Raw genomic sequence first — 25,317 nt, 5'->3', positions numbered from 1 at the left:
TGCTGAGTTGCACTGTGAGTTGCACTGTGTCCTGTGCTGCCGAAAAACATCTGCTGAAACAAACAAATGCTAGCAATGATGATGATGATGTTGATGATGTTGATGATGATGGCGATGAATGTGTTAGATTATCAGTAACTCTGTGAACAGTCCTGTACTTATAGCTGTAATCTTTTGCTAGCGGCAAATTACTGTACTCATATTGATGATTGTAAATGGTTTTCCTGATTGTCGAGGCGATCTGCAGATTCACGCTGGACTCTTGCAGAACCAACGACAATGATGAGCCCCGTCCGTTAAAGTTCCCCCTCCCTTATCTTTCCTTTTTTACCCCCTCTTCCCTCTACTCTCCTCTCTCAAAGCACTTGAGAGTTTTCTGCTCCTGCAGAAATTGTCTGCACTCACTGCATTCCTGCTTAGCCCAGTTTAGTATTTGTATGCTTTTCTTTACCCTTTGTATCCCTTTTTTGTAGCAATGACACAAAATATGTTCCCATGGTTCCCATGTGATGTATAAAAGATAAATAAAACAATGGTGATGTGAAGAGGAGACCTGTTTGTTGCTCGTCTGTGGTTTTCCAGGCCATGGGATTCGTATTTTTTTTGTCTGGGTTCAGTTGAAGCCCGTGTCTCTCTGAATTAATTTATCTGTTTAAGCATTCTGTTTGCATGACTCTGATTCGGTGTGTGCCTGCATGTTGGTCAGTTTTTTCTTGTTTGTTCCAGCTCTGTGTGTCTGGATCGGGGGGTCCTTTGTCTGGGGCGCTGGGCTAGCTGTCTCCTAATTCTGCCTTTTTTTGCCCTCAATGTCTTTTAATATGTTTCAGTTCCCCAGTACTTTGTGTGTGAGTTTGTGTGTGCGTGTGTGTGCGTGCGTGTGTGTGAAAAGGATAATCAGAGCCTGTATGAGTGTGATTGAGGGTGCAGCTGTAGAGGCCGCCACCCCCCCTCCCCCCACCCCGCCTTTCCCTCCCCTCTGTGTCATACTCTCTTTCATACGCACTCTCTTTCATTTTCTCTTTCATTTCTCTCCCTCACTCTTTCTGCCCCCTCCACCCCCTCCACCCCCCCACTGCCTCACCCCCTCACCCCTAATACTCCCCCCTATGCCCTCCCCCTCCCTCTCCGAACCCATGTAATGAGCTGACACACAGGAAGCTCTAATCCTCACACAATGCCACCCCTCTTCCCCCCAGAGTGACTGGGAGCGGGACAGGGGGCAACAGGGACCAACCTGGCCCAGCTGTCCCCAAAATGGCCGCCTTTAATCCCTCCAGTTTTTAGCCTACAGGGGCTCCCGAAACCATGACAACCGGTAACCAAGGAAAAGAATGCCCAGGGGACAAAAGGATTGAAAGGAGCCATGTGTGAGAAGTTTGTCTACATGCGTTCGTGAGCGACAAGGGACGTGTCTCAATCAAATAAAAAAAAAGAAAATAATGAAAAGAAATGAATTTTAATAGTTATAGCAAAGAGAGAGAGGGGAGAGGTGAATACAGAAGTCCACAGGTGTGATGGTGAGGGTATAGCAGCCTTTGATCACATAGCCTATAACACATTTATCGCTTATCAATAAGCATCAATCAACACTTTGCGGACATCAATCATCTTCAGTGTGAAGGACAAAAGTTTTTCTTAGGTGTTAAAGGTCGTGTAATGTGCATATTTAACCCGCAATTAATGAAGAAATGGCAGCAATCTGGGAGACAAAGAAGTTGTTTCCTCCACATTGGGCCTTATTCATTTCCTATTAGTGATTAAACATGCCACTCAACATGACTCCATTTCCAGTTACAGACAAAGAGTTTTTGTTTTAAATGTTAGTCACAGAAATGTATCTATAGTTTTTTTTGCAGGAGAGGTTATTGAAAGGTATTCAAACTATCTCTACATTCATTACAACACTGCACAAAGCAAAGGGACTTTAAAGCTATGTATATATTTTTTCTTTAGTATTTTTTGTAACAAGCTTAACCATGCAAAAAACTACATGCTGAATCCAGTTTAAACGATTTATAGAAATGTGATATGAGCTGAATGCTGAAATATAGGTGCCGCTAAAGTTGATATAAACTCCAATTATCAGTTTTTTTAAAGAGCCACAAGAGGGAGCTATGATCCATAGTTTTTACATCCTCAAACAAGTAAAATCATTTGCCAACACATACTCAGTCCTCAGCATTATTTTACACTGACATATTATTATTTTTTGAATCCTGCACAGAAACAATGAACATTTTCTGATTTATTCATTTATTTATTTTAATTTATTAACTGTATTTTATTAGAAGTACGATATATATGTTTATTTTCCTTTGTTTTTTTTTCTTTAGAAGGGTTTTCATGTACAGACAGATGACAGATTTTTCTTTTACAAATAACTATTTATCATTTTATCCTCCCAGATGATGTGATTTAAGACTGATTCATGAATGCATGCTGTTCTTATCAGTGGAGGATCACTTCTTTCCTCAACCATTTATACTTATGATTACCAGTGATAGAGAACCGCTAATCATTCACTTTACATACAATTAGAAATATAGCATAACAAGTAAAAGTCATGCATTGAAAATGTCACAGGTTTATAATTCAAGTGTGTCTTAAAACAACAGTCAGGTGTCCATGTGAACCCTGAAAGAGGTTTTCCTCGCTGTAATCATCCCTCCTGTTCATACTGACTGTTAAAAGTTCCTTTTCAAATGTGCTTTAGATCTAAGTGACGGGGGCCAAAATCCACAGTGTGTCCACACAGTTATTTGTGCAAAAATGTATCTAACCCTTACATACTGTTCATTTGACAGCTGTAAAAATCACCCCCAAATATTGCTCCTTTACCCTGAAATTTGATGACTTCTCAAAAAGTGGCCCAAATTATACAAAAATGAAAACTTTTTAAGATTATATACTATTGTATTGTTGCCCCAAATGTTTGTCCATTGAGGCTGTTCTGGGTCAAATTGAATAGTTCATGGTTTTAATAAGATAGTAGTCATGAGGATTTCTTTTTATGATCCAGATTCCATTAAGTTTTATAATTTTCAGTTTCAATAGAATACATTTAAATAATTATTGCTATGTTCAGGTAAAATAGGACATGAAAAAAATCCAAAAATGAGTGATGTAAAACCTAAAAAAATACACTGTCTCTGCTCTCTGAAACATTAATCAAAGTTTAATGGCTCGTTTATCGATCAGTCAGTCATTATAAACAGATCTGTGGTTCAAAATTTGGTATAGAGCCTTTTTATAAGGGGATTCCTAGACTGGGTCAAAATTGACTGCGAGGTGTAGAATATCAACAGTATGTAAGGGTTAAAAGCTTATTTGAAGCTTATATGAGGCTTCTGCAGTCTGACTTAGTCATATCAAGTGGATATCTGACACATTAAAGTCTTTTTAGTATCACATTCCCTCTTTGTGTCTCCTTAGACAGTGTTGAGCTGTTGAGCTGCAGTGAGGGTAGTTAAACTTAATTCTTCCCTGAAGGGCAGCATAAGATGCACCATAACACAAACATGAAATTATATTAATGAGAGTAACACAGACTCAGCAGCTTCGCATCGATGAACAAGCATGATCACTGATGACTATCCTATCATCCCCCTACATAAAGTATGACCATTACAATCAAAATGCATCAACAAATCCGTCCAGCGACATCAACATAATCAAAAACTAACATGAACGCCATTCTATAAGATGGCCTTCAAACTCATGATAGGCAAGCTACCTCCTTTTCCCTGAGTTGAGGAGGGTAATGTGTGGGGATGAATGAGTGTTTGTATCTGTTTGTCTTGACTGAGAGGAATCTGAGGCGGGTGCCAGAGGGCAGGGATTGAAACTCCTGATGAAGAGGTTGAGTGCAGTCAGACAGGATGGAATTTGCCCTCTTCACCACCTGACTGTTATACACAACAGGCAGTCTACTCTGCTGGACACCTGTAATTTTTCTGCTTGTATTCACCATTATAGCAACTGCATTCTTGGCTTTGATATTTAGACTGCCATACCACCCGATGAGGGGAAATTATAAAAAATGTAATCTATGTGGGATTTATAGAAAGAGAGTCAACAGCGACCTTAAATTTGAGGAGTTTGTTTAGTCAGAAAAGTTGTTGCTGATGTCTACTACAAACCATTTCAGTATTAGGCTCCATTAAAAAGTGTTACAGATGATTAAATCAAGGTGTTCAAGCTCAGAAAAAAGCTTCTTCCTCTTGACCTTCAATTATGGAGTGGGAGGAGGATGGCGTCTGAAGTCTAGTCCCATGTCTTTATCTTTGAAATGCTGAGTTGGAGGAATGAGTTTTGGCACCAATTTAAAAACAAATCAACCACAGAACCATGACTTGATTCATCATCATGGAGGCGACTGACTATAATAGTATTATGATAATCAGTCATCTGCAAACTTAAGAATATATCTGTGACAAAACGAGAGGCTTTGGTACTAAATGTTGAAAGATATCTACTTGATTTGACTCATTTGGACTGCTGAAGCTTCACATTAGCTTCAGATAAACTTTTAAATACATTTTTGCACAGTAGGAAGCTTGTGGATTTTGGACTCCGTCAATTACATTGTAAATGCATTATGAAGGGATCTAGTATGAACAGGAGGAATGATAATGGGTGGAAAAAACCCTCAGTGCTCATTTGGGGCCCTGACTATAAGACGGACATGAAAAATGGTGAACCCGTCTTTTAAGTTAAAGCACATAGCCTACTAGGAAAATTAACTTAATGTATCAAAAACATAATCCTAATTCAAAAAAATAGTTAAATCAAATGTTATAAAATTGCTGTATTCAAATTTTAGATTACCGTCACTCAAGATGGGATAATTTTACTGTAGATGACTGAAGTGAAAGTCATTTTAACCACTTTCTTTTCTGTTTTTTCACTGTTTTGTAGTTAAATCTATGAAAAATTCATATTTTCATGTAACATTTTAATCTTCAAAGCAGCTAATAGCTAAACCTGCCATACACATACAGTACAGTGGAGTAAAATGTACAATATGTCCCTTTAAAATGTAGTGGAGTTCTAAAGTTTAAAGTTGCAGGAAATGTAAGTACTTAAGTTTAATTGTGCTTAGTTCAATTCCACCACTGTTTAATAGACCCTAATGGAAAATCAATACATACTTTAGAGTGTATATGTGCTACTTTAATTAATTAAAATAAAATGACTCAAGCTGTATTTGCATGATCATTTTTTTTATAATCGCATGGCGCTGCTGTTACATTTATCAAACGTGCTTGATGTGCGTGATAATTTAATTAAACTCATTCAGGAGACACAATGCGGGGCAATTAAGCCCACCCCCCCTCCCCCCCCCCTCCTCCTCCCCTCAAGCCCCCACCTCCTCCCTTCGTCTCACCCGTTTCCTTGGTAGTAAAGCTATAGAAACCAGAAGTGCATAAAAGCCACAAGTGCATCAGCTGAGGAGTGCAGTGGTGGAAGTCAAAACAAGAGGAAACAGGACGTACTGTACGGAGGCTTCATTACACTGACAAAAACACAGAGAGAGAGAAAGAGAAAGATCAATAATGAGACGGCGAGTCGATGAGGAGAGATAAGACATTCGTACATTTTATGTGTGTGATCAGTGATTAAACTGCTGCTGCTCCTGCTGCGCCTGTTGGACACCAGGAAGGAGACCCCAAAAAAACGGAGCTTGAACGCGTCTGGAAAAGGTGAGTCTCCCCCCCCCCCCTCCAAACAGCTGCTTGTGCTTCACTGTCTTCATCAGGGTAATTTCCACTGATATGAAATCATTATAGCCTCGTTTACAACACATGCTCGGGTCTGCTTATCATTTATTAACTTAATGTTTTTCCGCGTTGACTTTTGGCACTGCCTGTACAGCTGCATCCTTAAAATCAAAGCAACAGTGGCTCTGTGACACTGGCAACGAGCTTAGAAGACACTTTTTCAGGCAAGTGTGTTACATTTAGCTAATTTATATTTCAAATAAGAAAAAATTGGATTTTGAATGTTTGATAGAAGCTGAACCTGATATCTCAAAAGCACCTTTCAAATCTAATTAAAATAAATAAATCCTCATGACAATGAAAGGTGGGTTTCATTGATTAATGATTCATCCATCTCTTAAAATGAGCTGAATAACCTCCACTATACGCCCCCAGTGAAGAGGATTTTCATGATCCAGGATGTAACCTTGAGTAACTCATGTAAGGCTGTACTTATCAGCAGCTTTTGGACCTTGCACTGTCTTTCTGTAAGAGCCTCGCCTCTCAGTGTCTCCAGCACGCATTTGATCACATGCAAAGACACTCAATCTACTGTCCTTCTCCTTTGCAGTCACTCCTTCATGAACCCACGTGCTGCTGATCTGCTGCCGCTGTGCCACAAGGTATCTGAACTTTTCAATATCCTCACAGGCTTCACACTTTCATTTGTACTTCTAACTTGCATTTTGAATATATGGTTGATTGCACTGTAAAATAGATCTTTGCACATGTTGATTGAGTTACCTGACTCAGTTTGACGATCCTTTCTCTGCCTGTATCACTTATTTGGTGTCCTCTGTCTGCTATCTTGGGATCAATTGCTGTTGACTCCCTGAGGTCTTTTTGTGTTTCTAAGCTACATTTTGTCTCAGTATGAGTCACTGTTCTTGGTTGTTTGATCAATGTCTGCTCATTAAAAAAATACTTAAACAGCCCAAGAAACATTTTGGGTGATTTTAAGGTGAGAACATGCCTTGTAGATGCCTACATGGAGCCATAACAGCTTTAAAATAAAGTAAGAGGGTACAAATAGTTGATAAGATGATGGATAATTATCTCAAAATCAAGCAGATCCTTTAAAATCACATTGAAACAACTGTTAAATCTAAAATTTCACTATACAACCAGTTATTTTTGTATGCTTCTCATCATTAGATCCCTTTTTAAAAGTATCAGATAGGAGTGTATATTTCAGGATAGTTAAAATTTGTTTGTTCAATCTTAATATAACGTTACTGGAATCTCAGCCTTTATTTAGGTCATTCAAAACCTCATTAAATGTGTGAGTTTTATTAAGATTGCAGCAAATTGGAGCCCATTAACACAATGTCATTCAATTACTGAAGCGGAAAGGTGAATGGTGCCCTACATGTGTCTGACTCATCATCAAACTCCATGCTGATGATAATGAACTTTGGAAAACATGTGACCAGCCACTATGCTGACACTCTAAAACCCTACAAGCTAATGTGTGTGTGTTGGCTAATAATCAAAGTGTGTGTCTCAGTCGGAAATTCTTCCTCAGCTAGACGTATGGTTTCTAGTGAAAAGCCGGTGTTTTCAGGCATGTTTGCTCCTCTCTCTCTCTCTCTCTCTCTCTCTCTCTCTCTCTCTCTCTCTCTCTCTCTCTCTCTCTCTCTCTCTCTCTCTCTCTCTCTCTCTCTCTCTCTCTCTCTCTCTCTCTCTCTCTGTCAATACACTCAACCTTAAAAGGCCATTTGCCGTGAGGCCTAATGGCTCTCCAATCCACCAAACTGTGGTATTCTTGCATGTTTGTTCCCACATTAGTGCCTGTGACATAAAAATATGTTTTCGTCTGACTAGATTTGCACAAGATTGAAACAACGTGGGTATTTATATTTGTGCTATGTAAAATCAGTCTCCATGGTAACAGCATCACTGACATGACCTTCTGCGTTGCCCCCACAGATGGCAGGAGATGATCAACGATAGCTGAGGGAAAAGTTGAAGTCTTCAGTGTCACATCAAGGAGAAAAACACTACTTTTGTGACTGAAATCTCATTAAAAGAACTGTTTTTTAGTTTTTTAATTGATATATAATAAATAAGACACCAAAACACGAACAATGGCTTCCTACAGCCCTGCCCCAACACAAGAGGCACCAAACGGCAGCCCCCCGTCTGAGAAGCCTAAAGACGAGTCCATGAAGCTGAAGAAAGAGATCTCCCTCCTGAACGGGGTGTGCCTGATCGTGGGCAACATGATCGGCTCGGGGATCTTCGTCTCACCTAAGGGTGTCCTCATCCACAGCGCTTCCTACGGCCTGTCCCTGGTGGTGTGGACCATCGGTGGGATCTTCTCCGTGTTCGGCGCCCTTTGCTACGCCGAGCTGGGGACCACCATCACCAAGTCCGGCGCATCCTACGCCTACATCCTGGAGGCATTTGGAGGTTTCATGGCCTTCATCCGCCTGTGGACGTCGCTGCTGATCATCGAGCCGACCAGCCAGGCCGTCATAGCCATCACCTTCTCCAACTACATGGTGCAGCCCGTCTTCCCCACCTGTATCGCTCCATACTTGGCCAACAGGATGCTGGCTGCTGCTTGTATATGTAAGTACACATCTGGAGTGTGTGTGTGAATGTGCGTCTATTGCTTGTGCATGACATAGAATGACAGATGAGTCAGTGTAAGTGGTGAATTATGAGTCAGAGAAGATTTTCGGTTACAACCACATTCAATTGCACGTGGGAAAGAAAGCATGTGAGTTGTGGTTTACAGACAGGAGAACTGAAAAATGGTGACAGCACAGCTGCAGTCAGCAGAAGAACACATCCACAGCACATGAAAGAGGAACCAAGTGACCCCAAGGCTCCTGTGCCAATTAAGCAGAGTAAGGGGAAAAGCCATTTTACTCAATCTTCGAGAACTGATTTAGAAATCCTGGCATGGCGTCTTGCACATAAGGATTCGGGTCACAGGGTTTTTGCCCTGGAAACAGCAAGAAACTCTTCATAAATGTAAAGGGTAACATTTCTGATGGAGGCAGCCCAGATTGCTGCGGTAACTAGAACACAATGGCACAGAGAAAGGGCAAAGCTGACAAACTGTATTAATCAAACTAACGAGAAATTCACAAAACTGCTCACTAAGCAACTGGAAACAACTCTTGAGGTGATGAAATACCAGCACGCGGACAACCAGACTCTGAGACAAGAAGAGAAAGATGGACAGAGAGATTAGGCAATAGCACACAGATAAGACCTATTATTAAAGATAAAAATATACAAATTGTACACGTGCTGGCAATAAATATTACTCATTCATCCATTAAACCCCCATCTGAACACACACTCACATAGCGTACATACTCGTGCCACGCACCGATAAGCAGTGCTCTGAGGAGGGCTGAGAGTGCTGATAGCTGTGAGGTAAAGTCCTTATTGCAGGGAGACTCTGACCTGAGCAGCATCTGATAGCTCAGCACAGGAGTCCAGCTTAAAACCAAATTAAACCTGTTTCCTGTTAGTGAAGGTCTCATTGATAAACTTTTACTCTTTGAGACTGGGAAACTGTGTGGAAACTATGTGATCAGACCGGACTTTTACAGTTCCTCTATGCCACAATTTTGACTTTTCCTGTTTCTGCTGAGATCAAGGTTTTGGTCATATCATTATAATTTTATATAATTTTTTAATATCCTACTTTAGTTCTTTTTAACTTAAGTTTAATTAGGAAAAGGCCCATCTTCAGACTATTGCCTGTTAACTTTAACAGAAGTTGGTCCAAAACTACGGAAGCTCCTTTATGCCAAGTACCGAATAAATAGTGATAGAAACTAAAAAATCTAAATAAAAGTTAGAATTATACAAGATATAGTTTTGACTTACTAAATCAAAATTATGACTTAATGAGTGAAGATGATTAGATACTGAGTCAAAACCTTGAATTACTATTGGATAATTATGATTTACAAGGTAAAAAGCTTTTACTATTGAGTCATAATTTACTTACTATTTCGTAATTTTGACTCAGTAAGTCAGATACTTGATTCAGCATCTCATACTTTTGAATATAGAGCAAGTGGGTCTGAAAATTTAAGCCAATGGAGAAGTTCTTTAATCTCTATTCTATCTAATGGCCAGTAGGGGATAACCTGCTGGCTCCATAAAGAAGTTAGTTTGTATAGTTTATGTGTTTATGGGAAAATGACTCACTTCTCACGTGAATTATTAGCTCAGTAAAGGGTGTCCTAATGACTTTATGGTCTCTATCCATATCCAATCACTAGTTCCAAGTTCATCGTGATGGTCATTTAGTAAATTATGGCTCAATTTAATCTGAATTTGATGATAAAGCAGATTATACTTAAGGGAGTGACTAACTTGTGATTGACTAGTCACTGCAATGGGAGCCTCGGGAGCTCCGTCTTCTTATCACTTCTGGCTTCAATATCCAAGATGGTGATGGTCAAAATGTTAAACTCGAGGCTTCAGAATGGGAGTCCACAAACCAATGGCACCTCTGATATTTTTATATAGTCTATTACATTTTGTCTTTGAATCTTATAATTATAGACGAAGTAATTAAAACTTTTTTAAAACTTTTTTTATCAACTTAAACTTAAACTAAATCAATCACAGTTAAAAAAAACCCATCTTCATTACACAGAAAAAAACATTATTAACCCTTTAAGTTAAGAAGGAGCCAAATCAGTACTAACATTTTAAAGAGCTCCATAGTTGTTAACTTATTTTCCAATACAATAACAATCATGTTTTTTAGCTGCTCCCATCCAGAGTCCTGGATTCACAGTTAGTGAACAAATGAATCACTCTTCAGGATCTCTATTTCACCTCACATCTGGAGCACATTTGACCTGTACTACCAGTCAAGCCATCCTCCTACACTCGATCTCACACCTCCCACCGTTCTAACCTTCCACTGTCAACACACCACGCCTCTACTTCTGTGTGGCAACGTCTCCCCGGCCACCGCTCATCGCTGGCTGCCTCCCTGTAAAACGTTGTGTTTTATTGTGTTTGACTGGGCCTCGTGCTGTTAATGGATTTGTTATGATCCTCTACCTGTCACTGTGGTGGAAGATGATAGTGTTATGATTCATCACTGAAGCCTCCTCTCACTGCGGCCTGAGTGGGAGGCCTTTCGGTGGTCAGCGTGGAGGGGGAAAAGGACAGTGATGTTACGCTGTTTTGGTCCGATCATTAAACGTCTGGCTGATGTGGAGGTCAGTGAGAGGTGATAAGAACTTAACTGTAGATAAAATATGTTCACTCAGCTGGTTTGTAGCTGAACTTGTTTAGTCAGTGTGCACAAGACAAGTGGAGTCAGGACAAATGTTTAAACAATCACCTCCTTAAAATACCATTAATTATTCATTATTTCCCCCCTGAAAACACACCCAACCCCTTAGGCTTGTTTTGTATGATCGTCAAAGATCCTTTTTATTTGGTTTTAAAGGTAAACACAAACCCCTTAAAATACCTTCATCTTAGAAACCTTTAAAGGTGCAATATACGATATTCATCCCCACTAGATGTCAGCAAACAACTATTTACTATGTAAGGATATAGTAAAGTAATGGCATCCTAAGCAGACAATGAAGTCCCACCACCTGTGTGTGTTGTAATCTCAGCCTCTGTTCTTTGTTTTCGTAGCCTGTCCAGTCGTGCGTGCATCTGTGTCTCTCTCATGGCCTCCTCAGTTTCCAACATGCGGGCTCACAAAGTTTCTCATATTAAAGCCAAAGAGTACACTGAAAGTTTGATCTGAGTTTCGTGAGCTGTTGTTTCAGGTGTCGCACATTTGTTTTGATCTGAGATGCTGTTGCTCTAGTGCGACATCTAGTGGGGCTCGATGTCATACATTGCACTTTAAATTTACAAATTAGGTACTATTTAAGGGCTACATAATCCCTGATTTATTAGTTTAAGAAATAATTAAGGGATTCTTAAAGAGCATAAACGAAACCCCTTAAAAACACCCTAGATTGAAAACTCCTTAATCATCCAATGTCACTTAATTAATACATGCATTTTCTTTTAAGGTATAAATAAAGGGGTGTTTTTATACGGCTTTTGGAAAAATGAAGGTTTTTTACCCTGAAAAATTCAATTTCCCATTTACAATATCTGAATTAATTTTAATCCATTAATCCCATTAAAAAAAAAATTGAAATTCTACATGGGTAAATTAGTAGAAATGTAAGGTTAAAAAAGGAGATTCAACTTCATAGTGAAATAATGAAATACTTTTCAGAGCAGGGTTTATTTGACAGAAATTAAAGACATTTTGAGTCTCTATGTTGTTTCTTATGCAGTTGACCACTATTGGGACACTGGAGGATTCAAAAGGAGCAGATATCCTGCTCCTTACTGTCCTAACATTTATGAACTGGAGGGATCATGTGCTGATAAGGGTCAAGACAGAGATAAGTCTCAGAAAGAAAGAAGCATGAAAACATCCAAAAACATCAATGCTGCTTTAAGTGAAGGAGGGCAGCAAGGAAAAAGCAGCAGCTGAGCAGAGTAAATGGTTAAAAAATCACCGAGTAGAAATTCACAAGGAGCTTGGATTAAATTTGATAAAAGCTCTTTTACATTTTCTCTCATCTCTATGATTGTACTAGCGGGCCCTTGTGTTTGTGTGTGTATGTGTAAGTGTGTGTGAGTGTGTGTGGGGTTGTATGTGCTGCACTCAGCTGTTTCCTCGTCTGACAAACAACAGTCTGCTTGAGTCAGCAGCACCGTTTCCTTAAACCCAGCAAACTCTCACACGGAAACGAGCGCTGAGTTTACAGAGCAAATGTCACCACCGAGACTGTTGAGGGATTCATTTGGTTCTCAAGAAATCCATTTGGATGTTTGTATCAGTAATACATCCATGTTTATTGAGTGTATATGAACTTATTGTGGGTATTTCCCCTCAGGTTTGCTGACCTTTGTGAACTGCGCCTATGTGAAGTGGGGCACCAGAGTCCAGGACTTCTTCACGTACGCCAAAGTCATCGCTCTCATTGCGGTCATCATCACTGGCCTGGTGAAGATTGGAGAAGGTCTTTCATCTTATATTCGCCTTGAAATAACAGTCAAATAATCATGACATCATATTCCATTACTTACCTTTTCCTTTGTGTCTGTGTTTTCAGGTCACACGCAGAACTTTGAGGGTTTGTTCGAAGGCTCATCCCAGGACCCCGGAGGCATCGCTCTGGCTCTGTACTCGGCTTTGTTCTCCTACTCTGGATGGGACACCCTCAACTTTGTCACAGAGGAGATCAAGGACCCAGAGAGGTGAGGAAGGCGGGCAGGAGGGAGATAAAGATGATGGCATTTGATTGCTTTCAGTTTATCGGGTTTTTAAATACATTTTGGGACACGAGCTGATATTTCATATTTTACAGTGATAATTCACTTTGGTAGAACATTTATTATTCACCACTGCACCAGCTGTAATGATTTCCCATCACTTCATACAAGAAATTATGGCCATCGTTATTGTGGATATACATGTTTTGGATCTACGTGTCTGCACTGACTTTTGAGCCGGATGAGACTCCTGAATAGTCGTAAAAAAGAATCATTAAGCAACTTTGTTTTTACTTAATTCCTTTACTATTTTTTTTAACCATGTTTCACTATACTTGTTTACCGAATCCACAGTGTGTTTACTCCACCACAGTGATTCAGGGCAGAAAACAGGAAATCAGTTCCCAGAGGAGAAGCAGTGCCTTAAATAAGATCTCAGTCTCCATTCATTGACCTTTCCTAGACAGGCACAAAGATTAATTAGTTATGTCATAATTTTAAATGAAATGATTGGTAGCACTATCTTAACATGAACATTATTGGGAGATTGTAGATTGTTCACCTTCATTATGTCCACACATTTATGAATTTGTACTCATTATATGTGAAGGAAAAAATACGACAGTTAGTCTAAAAGTGGAGACACAATGATCATCCAGTTCTGTCCCAAACACAACATATTTAACAGTTATTTTTAGGGTATTTCGCACAAATTATTAGAACATTTGAAAGAAAAAAGGCTCATTCATTATATACTATTTGGTTTCACACTGTATGCAATGTAGACTCTTAACAATTCCTTTTTAATGTGATTGATACCTTGTCTTTCTGACATGTCAGCCACAAACTCACGTAGTAAACAGGATGTGACAGACAAAATGAAGAGCGAGGGGAAAGAAAGGTTTGTGTTGATGTCTTTGAAGGAGACCACATTAAAAGTATGTGTGTGCCTGAGCCTGTTGCTGTGACTCAAACAGCCAAAAACTAATCAAATGAAGCGAGGGTACACATGTGATTGGATCACAGGCCTCTCTCCGAGTTCCCAGGCAGATTAAGTGATAAACACCCCCACCTCACCCCAATCCTCATTCTTCCCCTCACCCATGGAGTCAATTGGCTCTTGACCCGGAGACTCATGAGGAACCCTTGAATCTATGTATCGTCTCACTTTTTTGCTTCCCTCTGCTGTTTATTTGTGTTAATTACAGGAATCTGCCGCTGGCCATCGCTATTTCCATGCCTATAGTGACAGTGATCTACATTTTGACCAATGTGGCCTACTACACCATCCTACCCATGAACGCCATCTTAGACAGTGATGCTGTAGCAGTGGTAAGTGCCTGTAACCTCACAATAAATCACCTTATTTAAGCTTTATATTCATCATATTTAGTTAAAAACTCCTCTGTTGTCTCTCTCCAGACATTTGCAGACAAGGTGTTTGGAGTGATGAACTGGACTATCCCCTTAGCTGTGGCTCTGTCCTGCTTCGGAGGACTAAACGCCTCCATCCTGGCGTCCTCCAGGTGAGTGATTCTGTGCTTTTTAGGAACATTTTGTGCCGTCATTTCATCCTTGCGTTATCAGAAGCCCACTAGTTGTTACTTGTGTCCATCAGCGTCACTCATCACCACTCTGTTCCATATTTTTGTGTCTCAAAAGGCTGTTCTTCGTGGGCTCCAGAGAGGGCCACCTGCCCGACACCCTGTGCATGATCCATGTCACCCGCTACACTCCCATCCCTGCCCTGCTCTTCAACGTCAGTCTGCCCTTATCATCTAGTTTGTCTGTTAAATAAGGGGTTCAAAATTTTATTTAAAGTGGTGCATCCTTGCCAAAAAAGCTGACCCATCCTCACATTTCTCTACCTGACTTGCTTTTTATACTCTGCAGGGGCTCATGGCTCTCATTTACCTGTGCGTAGAGGACGTCTTCAGGCTGATCAACTACTACAGCTTCAGCTATTGGTTCTTCGTGGGTTTGTCCATTTTGGGACAACTGTATCTGCGCTGGAAGCAGCCGGACAGAAAGAGACCACTGAAGGTAGTGTATTGCAATATTTCATCAACAATTCACGGCCACAATAGACTAAATATATGTAGATTCTTTCTAGATTCAAGACATCTAAGTCTAATCTCTCTTCCGCCCTCTCTTCGTCCCTCAGCTCAGTCTCTTCTATCCCATCATTTTCTGTTTGCTCACCGTCTTCCTGGTGGTGGTGCCGCTCTACAGTGACACCATCAACTCCCTCATCGGCATTGGCATCGCCCTGTCAGGAGTGCCCGTTTACTTCCTGTTCTGCAAAACTCCAGCCTATAAGAGGCCAAAGCTGCTAAAGGACTTCATCGGTAAGAAAACGGCAGGATTTTCCTCCTCTTTTTAAAGCAGAGGGCTCATAGTATTACTTGGGGATCAATGTCTAGGTTGGTCAAAGGAGGTCCATGATCACTTTTTTAAACAGTGAAAGCCAATAACGTTTATTGCAAACACCACCACAGAACTCTCACATCTAACATAATGCTCTACATGTTTAGCAAAGTAATGGTGCTTGATATCATGGGTAAATCAGACCGCTGCTGGTCATAGTTAAAGTGTTTATGTCGACAGCTATGTGCAACTTACTGAATATTAAATGTGAAATAAAGATAAAATACATTTTTATGCTCCAATTTTGCAACTAGAAAATGCCATAAAGAAACAACTGAAAAAACAAAATAAAAATAACAATGGGGGTTTTAAAAGAAACGCAGGCCAGATGTGAGGAACATGTGAGGGGCCTTATGATAACGTCTTGTGGGCCAACCTTGTTTTAAAGAGATCCATCAGTATCATTCAGCATTAACGGAATGTACTTAAATGCAGGCTGGATGAAATACAAGAAACTGTATTTACTTAAAGGAACATTTATTTTATTTTTTTACTTTGGGAAAAAATAATAATGAAAACATATTAATTTCTTTAACTGACCATATCTTTTTTTATTATTGTGAGCCTAAACCAAATAGTAGAAATGTCCATTTACATTTAAAGTACACTCAATGTAGTTTACTTTTTGTACTAAATAAAATATTAAATAAATATTTTATTTAACTTTAACTAAGGGGATAAAATGTCAATAAAGTGAAAAAAGATATTTTTTGTTTGACTAATTTAGTTGAAATCTCATTGGATTTTGAAGACTTTGTATTCCAGACAATATTTAATAAATAAATAAATAAATAAAATGTGAGTAATACATTACTCCTACCATTAATGGACATTTCTATCAATTGGTGGAGCATGATCTGAAGAATTGTTACGAAGTCATTAGACTTTTGGGATTTTTACAAATGTTCAGTGAGATGTTTAAAACTAAATCGAATTTAATAATTAGAAATGGTTCACTCTGGTTAATTAGAAAACATAAATGAATAAATAAGATATCACTGCTCAAAAGCTAAAGTGTTAATAAACTGAAATAGTCATATATTGACTACTTAGCTCGGACCCAGCACTGAACTGCAGATTTTTACAGATGTCAAATTAAATTCCTACAGCTGGATTTGGCTTAACTCTTCTCTCGTCTTCACCTCTTTCAGCTAAGTCCGGCCTGTTCATTCAGAAGGTGTGCTACTGCGTCCTGACTGAAATGGACGTCGAGAAGGAAGAGTAGAGACGTTTGGTTTTAACACCCTGCCGGAGACTGACAACGCACAAAAAAAACCACACAGAGGCTCAAACCTGAACTCATCCTGGCCAGTCACTGCTGCTCTTAGGCCTCGACGGACTAACATCGGGCTTGAGCTGGACCCGGCTCTCTGACCTGTCAATCATCACCCCGGTGATAATGTTAATGAATGCATGCATGATGGCGCCCGGGTGCTCGTTGGCAAGAGTTCATTCAAGCTGACTGTGACTTCAGAGAGAACATTTTAATGCACTCCTGAAGAAATCAACTACATCTGTTTGTTTGTTTTTTTTATCACTGAACGCATTATTGTAGAGGATTATTTAATTGATATGTCATGTGTGACGTCACATAACCCGAGAGATTGATTTTACTGGAAGGTTACAGATTATTGTTATTATGGTCAAATTGTTAAAAGTGGACAGGAGAACATTTTGAAACTAAAAGCACTGCTGACCATAGAAACAGCTTTGATAATATTATTATTATTATCTGCACAAAGTAAAAACAAAGATTTGAATATAACTCCTCATTCACTCATGTGGAGAAAAAGTTTTGTACTTTGAGCTGTAAGGTCTAGTAAAGTAAAGGGCTATTTTTACTCAAATTAACTTTTTTTTTCTTCAGTGTCTCTCAAAGATGGGCTGTTAAACGTAGAAGAGTTTGAGACAGTTGAACTGCAAAGACATATTTATAATAAAATTTCTTGTTGACAACATAAAAGAGTCATTTCTTTCTTTTTGCTGCGAGGATATTACTGGTAAAGTGTATTCATGTGTTGTGTAGTGATATAAAATGACAATATATGCACCAAAGTGGTTGTTTTGAGGCAGGTTTTACATTTTAATTAGAATAACATACATAATGACAACTCTCACCCACCCTGTCCTCTTTTCCCTCCTCCTCCTTCTATAAATATGTACACAATTCATCATACTCTCAAACTATCAGCCGCTCTGATTCATCCAATAGTGTCCTTCCATGGCCTCGCTTTGCCACCGGCTGTCTTGTCTTTGGCTGATCCTGCGCTTACGGGAGGGGTCTGCTGGAGAGGATTGTGGGTAAACGTCTGCCTCAGTGGACCTGCAAAAAAAAGAGAGAGAAGGAATTTCAGAAATGACAAACTGAATGAAACATGTGCTGCAGTTTTCTTTGTAAACAGCTTCAGGTGTCGAATGCTTGGCAGCAGCCAGACGACCGTGCTGACGGCTCCACCTAGCGGCCAGGATGAGGAAGTACATGATACAAACACAAAGTAGTTTCAAACCTAAAGAGTGATCTTTTCTGGATCTTTGGCTTGTTTGAAGGGTACAAGCATTTAAAATAGTGCACAACAGGCATTAATAAATAAGAAATTGCAACCACATAAGATGGCTTTTTTTCCTTCTTTTTCTTTTTACAGCATCATGTATAAACCTGAAATGGCCTCAATAAATGATTTATTTTCAAATGCAAACATACAGAAAATGAAATAAAGTGTGTTTAATGTAGGAGTGCAACTCACAAATATTTTGATTAACTGACCAATTGTGTTCTCGCTCACACAAGGCTATAACAAGGCAGCAAACAACAAAACCCAGATTACAGGGACCTTGAGCTGATGGTGACATCACAAAATGCTAAAAACCCAAAGTTAGCAAGTCTACTTTATACCAAGAAAACCAACGGACTGAAATAGTTACCAATTAACATTACATCTGTTAATTAATGTATTGACAGACTGTTTCAACACACAGCACTAAAACTTTAAAGTTAGGTGCTAAATATTCATATCAGTCGTCTAATACCTGCTGATTTTGCAGTAAAACAAACTTTATGGCCTTATTGATTGAACAGTAGGACAACCTGCAGTTTGTAAATCTGTACCACCAATATATAAAGGTGATCATTTTTATTACAACAATTTCTGACTCTCAATCTAACGTCAATACCCATTAATACTCTTTTTTTCTTACTATAATTATCTTTTTATTGTTCAAGCGTCATTGTTGCAATACCTGACTATGGCCACAAGGGGGAGCACCTCCTCCATTTCTACATTACTGCAAATAATGTACAAACTGTGTTGTGGAGTTTCATTTCTTTAACTGCACATTATTTTCTTGATAACACTGATTTGATTTTTAATTGCCTTTAAATATCTTCAAGTTTTGAGCTTTAGTTCATTAAAATTATGGAACTACTGTTTTATGCATTTAACGGGTTGCATCTTTTAGAGACTATTCTTTTTCATTTTAGATAATTTTAGCCAACTATAATATTTTTATATTACCACATACATATATTTCTCTCAATCCTTTATTTGCATTTAGAAACAACAGCCACCTCTTTCTTCTGATGTCACAAACTGTAAAATCAAGCCAAGCTACGATTTGGATGAGAGAGGATCGACATATGTGAAGCTGCTGCTGGTGGGACTGACCTTTGGCAGCGAGGTCCAGATGATTTTTGATCCTTCGTTCCCTCTCTTCCAGCTGCTGAGCCAGCTGTGCGTTCTTCCAGCCTGGAGACACAACCAAAGAAAAATAAATCAGTGTTTTTTTAAAAACTTGTAATATAATGTAACAGGTTTAAGTAGTTTAAAACACCAACCTTTCTTCATGCTTTCAATGAAGCCTTCGTTTTGAGGCAGGGCGGACTCCGGGTGTTTGATCCGTTCCGGGATCCCCAGTTTCTGTCTGACGAAGGGGTGTTTGAGCAGGGCGACTTGACCCAAGGAGAAGAAGTTGGAGGTCGTCCAGTAGGTAAATACAGCCTGAGGTTTGTTTGAGGAGGAAAAAAAGACTTTAGACACTGAATGTGACAAAGAGTTTTAGAGATTTAAGTTGTATTTACTGGTAATAAGATGAAGGAAAACACTTGTAAAAAGAGTAGAAACAGATACGAGTGAGAGGCAAACTGACCGTGGGGAAGTTGATGGTGAGAGGGAGGATGACGAAGGGCATGATCCTGAACACAGTCTTCATAGCTTTCAGATTGGGGTTGTCAACACCGGACTCTGCACCCAGCTGGAAGCGACAAATGTGGAAGTTATTTAGGTGACCGTCAGCCCGATGATAATCCTGATATACTAATAATCTAGAGTTTGTGCTGATTGTTTATTCTGTCTGGATAAAAAAGAGAGTAAGAGAGACAGGGTTCATATTACCGTATTGACATGAATATAAGACAACCCCCCTTTTTCCAACCCCTGTTTATGGAAAAAGATATTTATAAGATATAACACGCAGCTTGTCTATCAGTCACTCACACTCTTGGAAACGGTCAAGTTAGCATTTTTCTGATTGTCTATTTAAGCTCTTCATCATCTGTGACAGCAGTAATTCATCGCAGCTTCAAAGACGGCTCAGACCCCGGTACGTTTTTATAGTAAAGATGTTGAAAGACGCTTGTTCAACTTGTTAATTTATTTCTTCTGTGGCAAAAAAACCCACATTATACAAACCTTCAGAAATTCTGGTTAGTTAAAGTGAGCTAATGACACTTTTACTTCTGACATACACAGACTTGAATATACTCACTAGCCTAGCAACACCAAGCGAGGAGCTGCTGCTACATCAGTACGCTCTCCGTTCCAAAAGAATATTGTAAATTGGGGAACGTGTAACAGTCTAGTCCTCGAATATGAGACGCAAACCAAATGTAATTTCCTGAATAAATCATCCAATAAGCATCCTCAATTCAGGTCAACAGGTTTTTTACAGTCCTGTCAGACCAGTTGAGTTTAAGGTTGGCTCACCTCCAGGATGAAAAACATTGTTCCAGTGACGACAAAAGGCAGGATGTAGAACGGATCTGACATCGTCAGATCTGGAAACCAGAGCATACCACCAGTCTGCAAGCTGGGCACCGGCAGGTAAGCCATCTTCCTCAGTGCGATGAAGAAAGAGACGAAGATTGGTGCCTGCGGGAGATGGACAGAGGAGTGAGTCGTCCTGATAAATAACTGATACAAAGGCTGGAGAGAAATTGCACGAAAACAACCTACAAAGCAGTTAATGCATTACTGTCCTTCAGAGGCTGAACTGGGCTCAGTTTTGGAGCTAATGAAGCGAAGAAACTGATATCATTAAAAACCAGATGACGTAAGGCAGGTTGTCAGGAAGGCGGCTAAATATCACTCCAAAGTTAGGATACATTTCATCAAGAGAAAAGGGATAACTTTGAGCTCTCCGTCTTTATGTGAATTAAGCATCTTTCTAGTTCTTTTTTTCATATTTTCGTGGACTATTGAGGACCTTGTTGAAATTCATCTGGCACTTGAACATGAAACACATTTACTGTTTTTAATTGTCGTTTGTATGAGAGCATATGAGAAATAATTACCTTCTTATGTCTTATGTTATCTAATTTTAATGGCCTTGATGGTTTTAAAATTCAGCAGGTTTTACTGGAAATCTGCAGTTCACAGGAGAGAATCTGTGTCCAAAGTTTAAAAAAAAAAGATGCTATTAAACATCAGTATTTCAATCTATTTCTTTGGAGTTGTTTCTATAATAAATTAGTTTTTAGCTCCTTATATTGAATCCATTATTATGATTATTTTGTTACATTCAGGTTTTTCCCCAGATAAGGGCAACATAAAAAATCTTGCTTTAATCAGTTAGATGTATGCTGTGTTTTAAATATGATTGAATTTAAGATCAATTGTTCGAGAATCCATTTTTAGTCATAAAACTGACCTGCACCAAAGGAACCAGGAAGCCACGGAGAGGATTCACGTCATGTTTCTTCTGGAACAAGTTCAGGTCAGAGTAGGCTTTGGCAACTGCAATGTGAAAAAAAACAGCAGCTCATTTCTGAGAGCGCGCACATGCATGAGCATCTGCACTGTGACTGAAAAGAAAAACGCAATCAAGAAACAGGAGCGAAAGCTTACAGTCAAATTTATTTCCACTCTGTTTGGCCTCGTTCATCCGGGTGGTGAGTTTGGTCATCTCAGGCATGACGTTGTTCAGTTTGGCCGCCTCCCTCTGGCCCTTCACTATGACTGGAAACACAGCCAGACGAGCGACCACGGTTCCTAAACGAGGGCGGAAAGATTTATAGAAACAAAGAAGAGAGACAAGACGATGAGTGACGCATAAAGAAAAATCACCCTCTGATACCGATATAACCTTCACTATTTTCTCATAATGCTACTATACTGCTTACCGACAACGATGGCACCCCACCAGGGCAAACCCAGATCCACGTGCATGACCTCTAACAAGTTCTGGATCAGTCCCACTGGTGTGTGCGCGGCGAGTCCCAGCTCCGCTAAAGTGGGTTCTGTAGCCGCAGCCTGCAGGACCTCCACTGCTGTCGGTGCAGCGTCGGCCACCTGCTCAATGATCGGCTGCGTTATGACGGGGGCGCCTGGGATCTGAAAATGTGAATCCGAACACAGAAAAACACGATTCAAGTGAGAATGTAAGAGAGGCCTTCGTCAGAGTATTTATCAGCAGATGTAGCTTCAGCCACCTGTTCAATGATTGGTTGTGCGATGATGGGGGTGGGGTCTGCCGGCAGGACTGGAGGTTCATAGGAAGCTCCCTCAGGTGGGATCTGGTGACAAGAATATCACTTTAGCAGGAGTTTAATCCGACAGTTCTTTAATGTGAATTTGACTCTTGTAGCAAAGATTTAGAGCTTCATAAAATCTCACACTGTGGCCACAATTTGATTCAGTTTGCTTTGATTCTTGTCCTTCCAAACCCACCCTCCTCATGCCCTTTACAAATCTTTGTAACAAGTGTTCTATAACCACATTTATTAGATTTTTTTAACTCCCTGATATCTGTCAGCCGCAAAAACCCAGCATCAGTTGGGCCCTAATCTAAATTTGACGATACATATTAATATTGCAGGATATAATTACAAATACTGTGATAATGATCTTTTATGATCTTGCTGAAGATCTATTTACATTAATAATGATTGAAAAAAGGCTTATATTTCTAATTCTTGTCACTTTTATAACAGAAACCTGCAACTCAGAATCTTAAATAAATATTTGAATCTTTCTTTCATGTACTTGGTTAAAAAATACAAACTGAACATAAGCAGCCACGGGATAATCTAACTTTCCTGAACAGTAACTTTTCCCTCAGATGAATCACCTGTATGCAGACTCACCTGTGAGCTGTTGTGTCGGACCGCCACGGCGCTCACCCACAGAAACTTCCCATGCTGTCTCCGGCCCAGCAGAGTCCTGGTGGTCGGACTGCTGCACTCAAACACTGTGTGCAGGTGGGACCTCTGCAGAAAACGCTGTTAGCAAAAGCAGAGGGAATGAACGTCAGGCAGGTGATCACTTTACCCAACAATGACATATGTTGGTGCTGCAGCCATGAATGAATTCAGCAGAAATACCAATGAGCAATATACAATGTTTTATCATTCAGAGCCTAGATGCATTAAAAATACTTTAGAGCTGCAATGAATACTTGATTAATTCATCATCAGGACATTGATATACAATTATTTTGATAATCAATCAATCGTTTAAGCCACTGGTTAAGAAAAATTATCTACTTTCAGCTATTCCAATGTGAAGATTTTCAGCTTTTCTTTCAGGGTCACAATTTTTCATGTACGTGTCAGGTGTCCATATGAACATTAAAGAGGTTTTCCTCACTGTAATCATCCCTCCTGTTAGCTTATATGAGGCTTCAGTAGTCTGAGTTAGTCATATCAAGAGGATATCTGTCACATTTACATCTTTTGAGCATCAAATTCCCTCTTTGTGTTTCCCTGTTGACCTGTGGTGGAAGAATAGTAACAAAAAGAAGGACTTTGATATGAATCATTTCAGAAGCTGAAGCTTCATATTAGCTTCAGATAAACTTTTAAATACATTTTGAATATATATTGCAAGGTCAAGTTAAAGTTCTTTAATGTGACATCTCATTAGACGAGAATAAGGGAGTAAAAGTCTCTTAAAGTTTAAGCTCTTCATCAGGATGTTGTAGAGTACATGTATGCATAAGTGCACCATGAAATGATCATCTGATGGTCAGTACAAACAGGACAGCAAGAAAGCCATATTTCCAATGTTCATTTGACACCCTGATTGTTGTTTTAAGACAGAATTGAAAACCTGTGGACTGGTCCTTTAACACAAGTATCAGGTTTAAGTTGAACACAGTGACCTCTAGGGGCATTCAGGTGATTTCTACAGCGCTCTGTGTTAAATCTCAGCTTAGTTACTTTGAATTTGAACCTATATTAAAAGCAGCTAAACAAAGGAGAGAGCAACAGCTGTAATATCTGTAGCTTTAGGAGAGATTTCTGCAGGACCCACAGAGATAAAGGGTAAACCTCAATAATGTCATAAAAACGGTCATATTAACTAGAAGCAAGCAGTTAGTTGTTTTTAACCTAATTATATAAGTTGTCGCATATGAACTGTAGTGATTAACACTTAAACTGAGTGTCTGCTACAGAGGCTGCTGCTGTCAAAGTCACAGAAGACAAGCTCATAACAGCGCTGTGACGATGCTAACCGGCTAGCGAGTTAGCCGGGGGAAAGTCTCTGTTGTGTCTTTAATTCAGAAGCAGCGGTGAAATAGCAGGCGGCGGGTTGTAAGTAAGACCTACGTGCTTCCAAATGTCTGGAAGAGGATGGCTGCCCCGGCTCGGTTTTCCAGTTTGTTTCAGGAAACATCTCGCTAAGCAGCCCGGAGTCACCCCACTCCGCATGGCGGCCATGTTGACTTAGATTACAACCTGCTACGGAAAGCGCGAAGAGACAATTCACTCGCATTTTCCTCACCAAGCTACGTTTAACATTATTATCTGCCTCTTTTACACATTTCTGCCTTTACTTGTCCACAGTAGTGAGGAAAAACGAACCGTATAGCTTAATAGTCATAATTTTAAAATCAGATAAAACCATTCCACTGTTAAACTGTATCATGCCTCCTTTACAAATCTTTGTAACAAGTGTTTTATAATCACATTTGATGGATCATTGCAAGAAATGTGTTTATGTATGGCTCAGTAAAGAAAAAACGGTTGGCAAGATGAGCAATTCAAAAATATCTTTAATAATTGTCTTGGTTTTATGTCATTTGAAATGACATTTGCACCATTTAAAAAAACAAAAACAAAAGTAAGACTGAATGCTGAATGAATGGTTCCTGGTTTAAATGATTTTTCAGGTTAAATTGAATATTTAGAACAATTGTATTCCATTACCCTTATATAATATAAAACAGTTATAATCTAAGATCATGCCAAACTACATGATGTGTATTTATTGAGAATTTAGCTTTTTTAAGCAAGTTTAATTATTTGGCACAAAGTTTGATGAAGCTCACATCAAAAATTGGGCCCCTGTGGTTCTGGCCCCACATTTGAAGCAGAGTTTTTAACAGCCAGTATGAACAGGAGGAATGATTACAGAGAGGAAAACCTCTTTCTTTGTTCATATAGACACTTGACTGCTGTTTTAACAGACACGACTTTGACATGTTACTCATTCAGTCCTCCTATGTCAAGTTTATACTGAAATACAACCTATAGACAAAGAATACACAGCACCCCCCTCCCATTTATATCAATAACACACTCATGTATTCATTTCAATGTCAAAAACATGATGAGCTTTCATAAAAC

At 39.4% G+C, this 25,317-nt stretch overlaps 2 protein-coding genes across 2 annotated transcripts; one reads left to right on the top strand and one right to left on the bottom strand.

Annotated features, from left to right (window-relative positions):
* Positions 1–5,474: 5,474 nt before the first annotated feature.
* slc7a7 (solute carrier family 7 member 7) lies at positions 5,475–17,397 on the top strand. Its single transcript, XM_062444753.1, has 11 exons — positions 5,475–5,702; positions 6,331–6,382; positions 7,689–8,333; positions 12,671–12,796; positions 12,890–13,034; positions 14,258–14,381; positions 14,472–14,575; positions 14,712–14,808; positions 14,943–15,092; positions 15,214–15,397; positions 16,628–17,397. Exons 3-11 carry the CDS (start codon positions 7,847–7,849, stop codon positions 16,699–16,701), a joined length of 1,491 nt encoding a protein of 496 aa, XP_062300737.1. The 5' UTR covers positions 5,475–5,702; positions 6,331–6,382; positions 7,689–7,846; the 3' UTR covers positions 16,702–17,397.
* A 138-nt stretch (positions 17,398–17,535) lies between these two features.
* Positions 17,536–24,408, bottom strand: oxa1l (OXA1L mitochondrial inner membrane protein). The gene is made up of 11 exons (XM_062444754.1): positions 24,298–24,408; positions 22,834–22,968; positions 22,180–22,263; positions 21,871–22,081; positions 21,596–21,739; positions 21,399–21,484; positions 20,456–20,620; positions 19,620–19,724; positions 19,309–19,471; positions 19,139–19,219; positions 17,536–17,799 (listed from the first exon to the last, which is right to left on the bottom strand). Exons 1-11 carry the CDS (start codon positions 24,406–24,408, stop codon positions 17,678–17,680), a joined length of 1,407 nt encoding a protein of 468 aa, XP_062300738.1. The 3' UTR covers positions 17,536–17,677.
* Positions 24,409–25,317: the final 909 nt, after the last annotated feature.

This window comes from Scomber scombrus, chromosome 23 (assembly GCF_963691925.1).
Source record: "Scomber scombrus chromosome 23, fScoSco1.1, whole genome shotgun sequence".
Taxonomy (NCBI): domain Eukaryota; kingdom Metazoa; phylum Chordata; class Actinopteri; order Scombriformes; family Scombridae; genus Scomber; species Scomber scombrus.
This window is presented reverse-complemented; position numbering and strand designations above follow the sequence as displayed.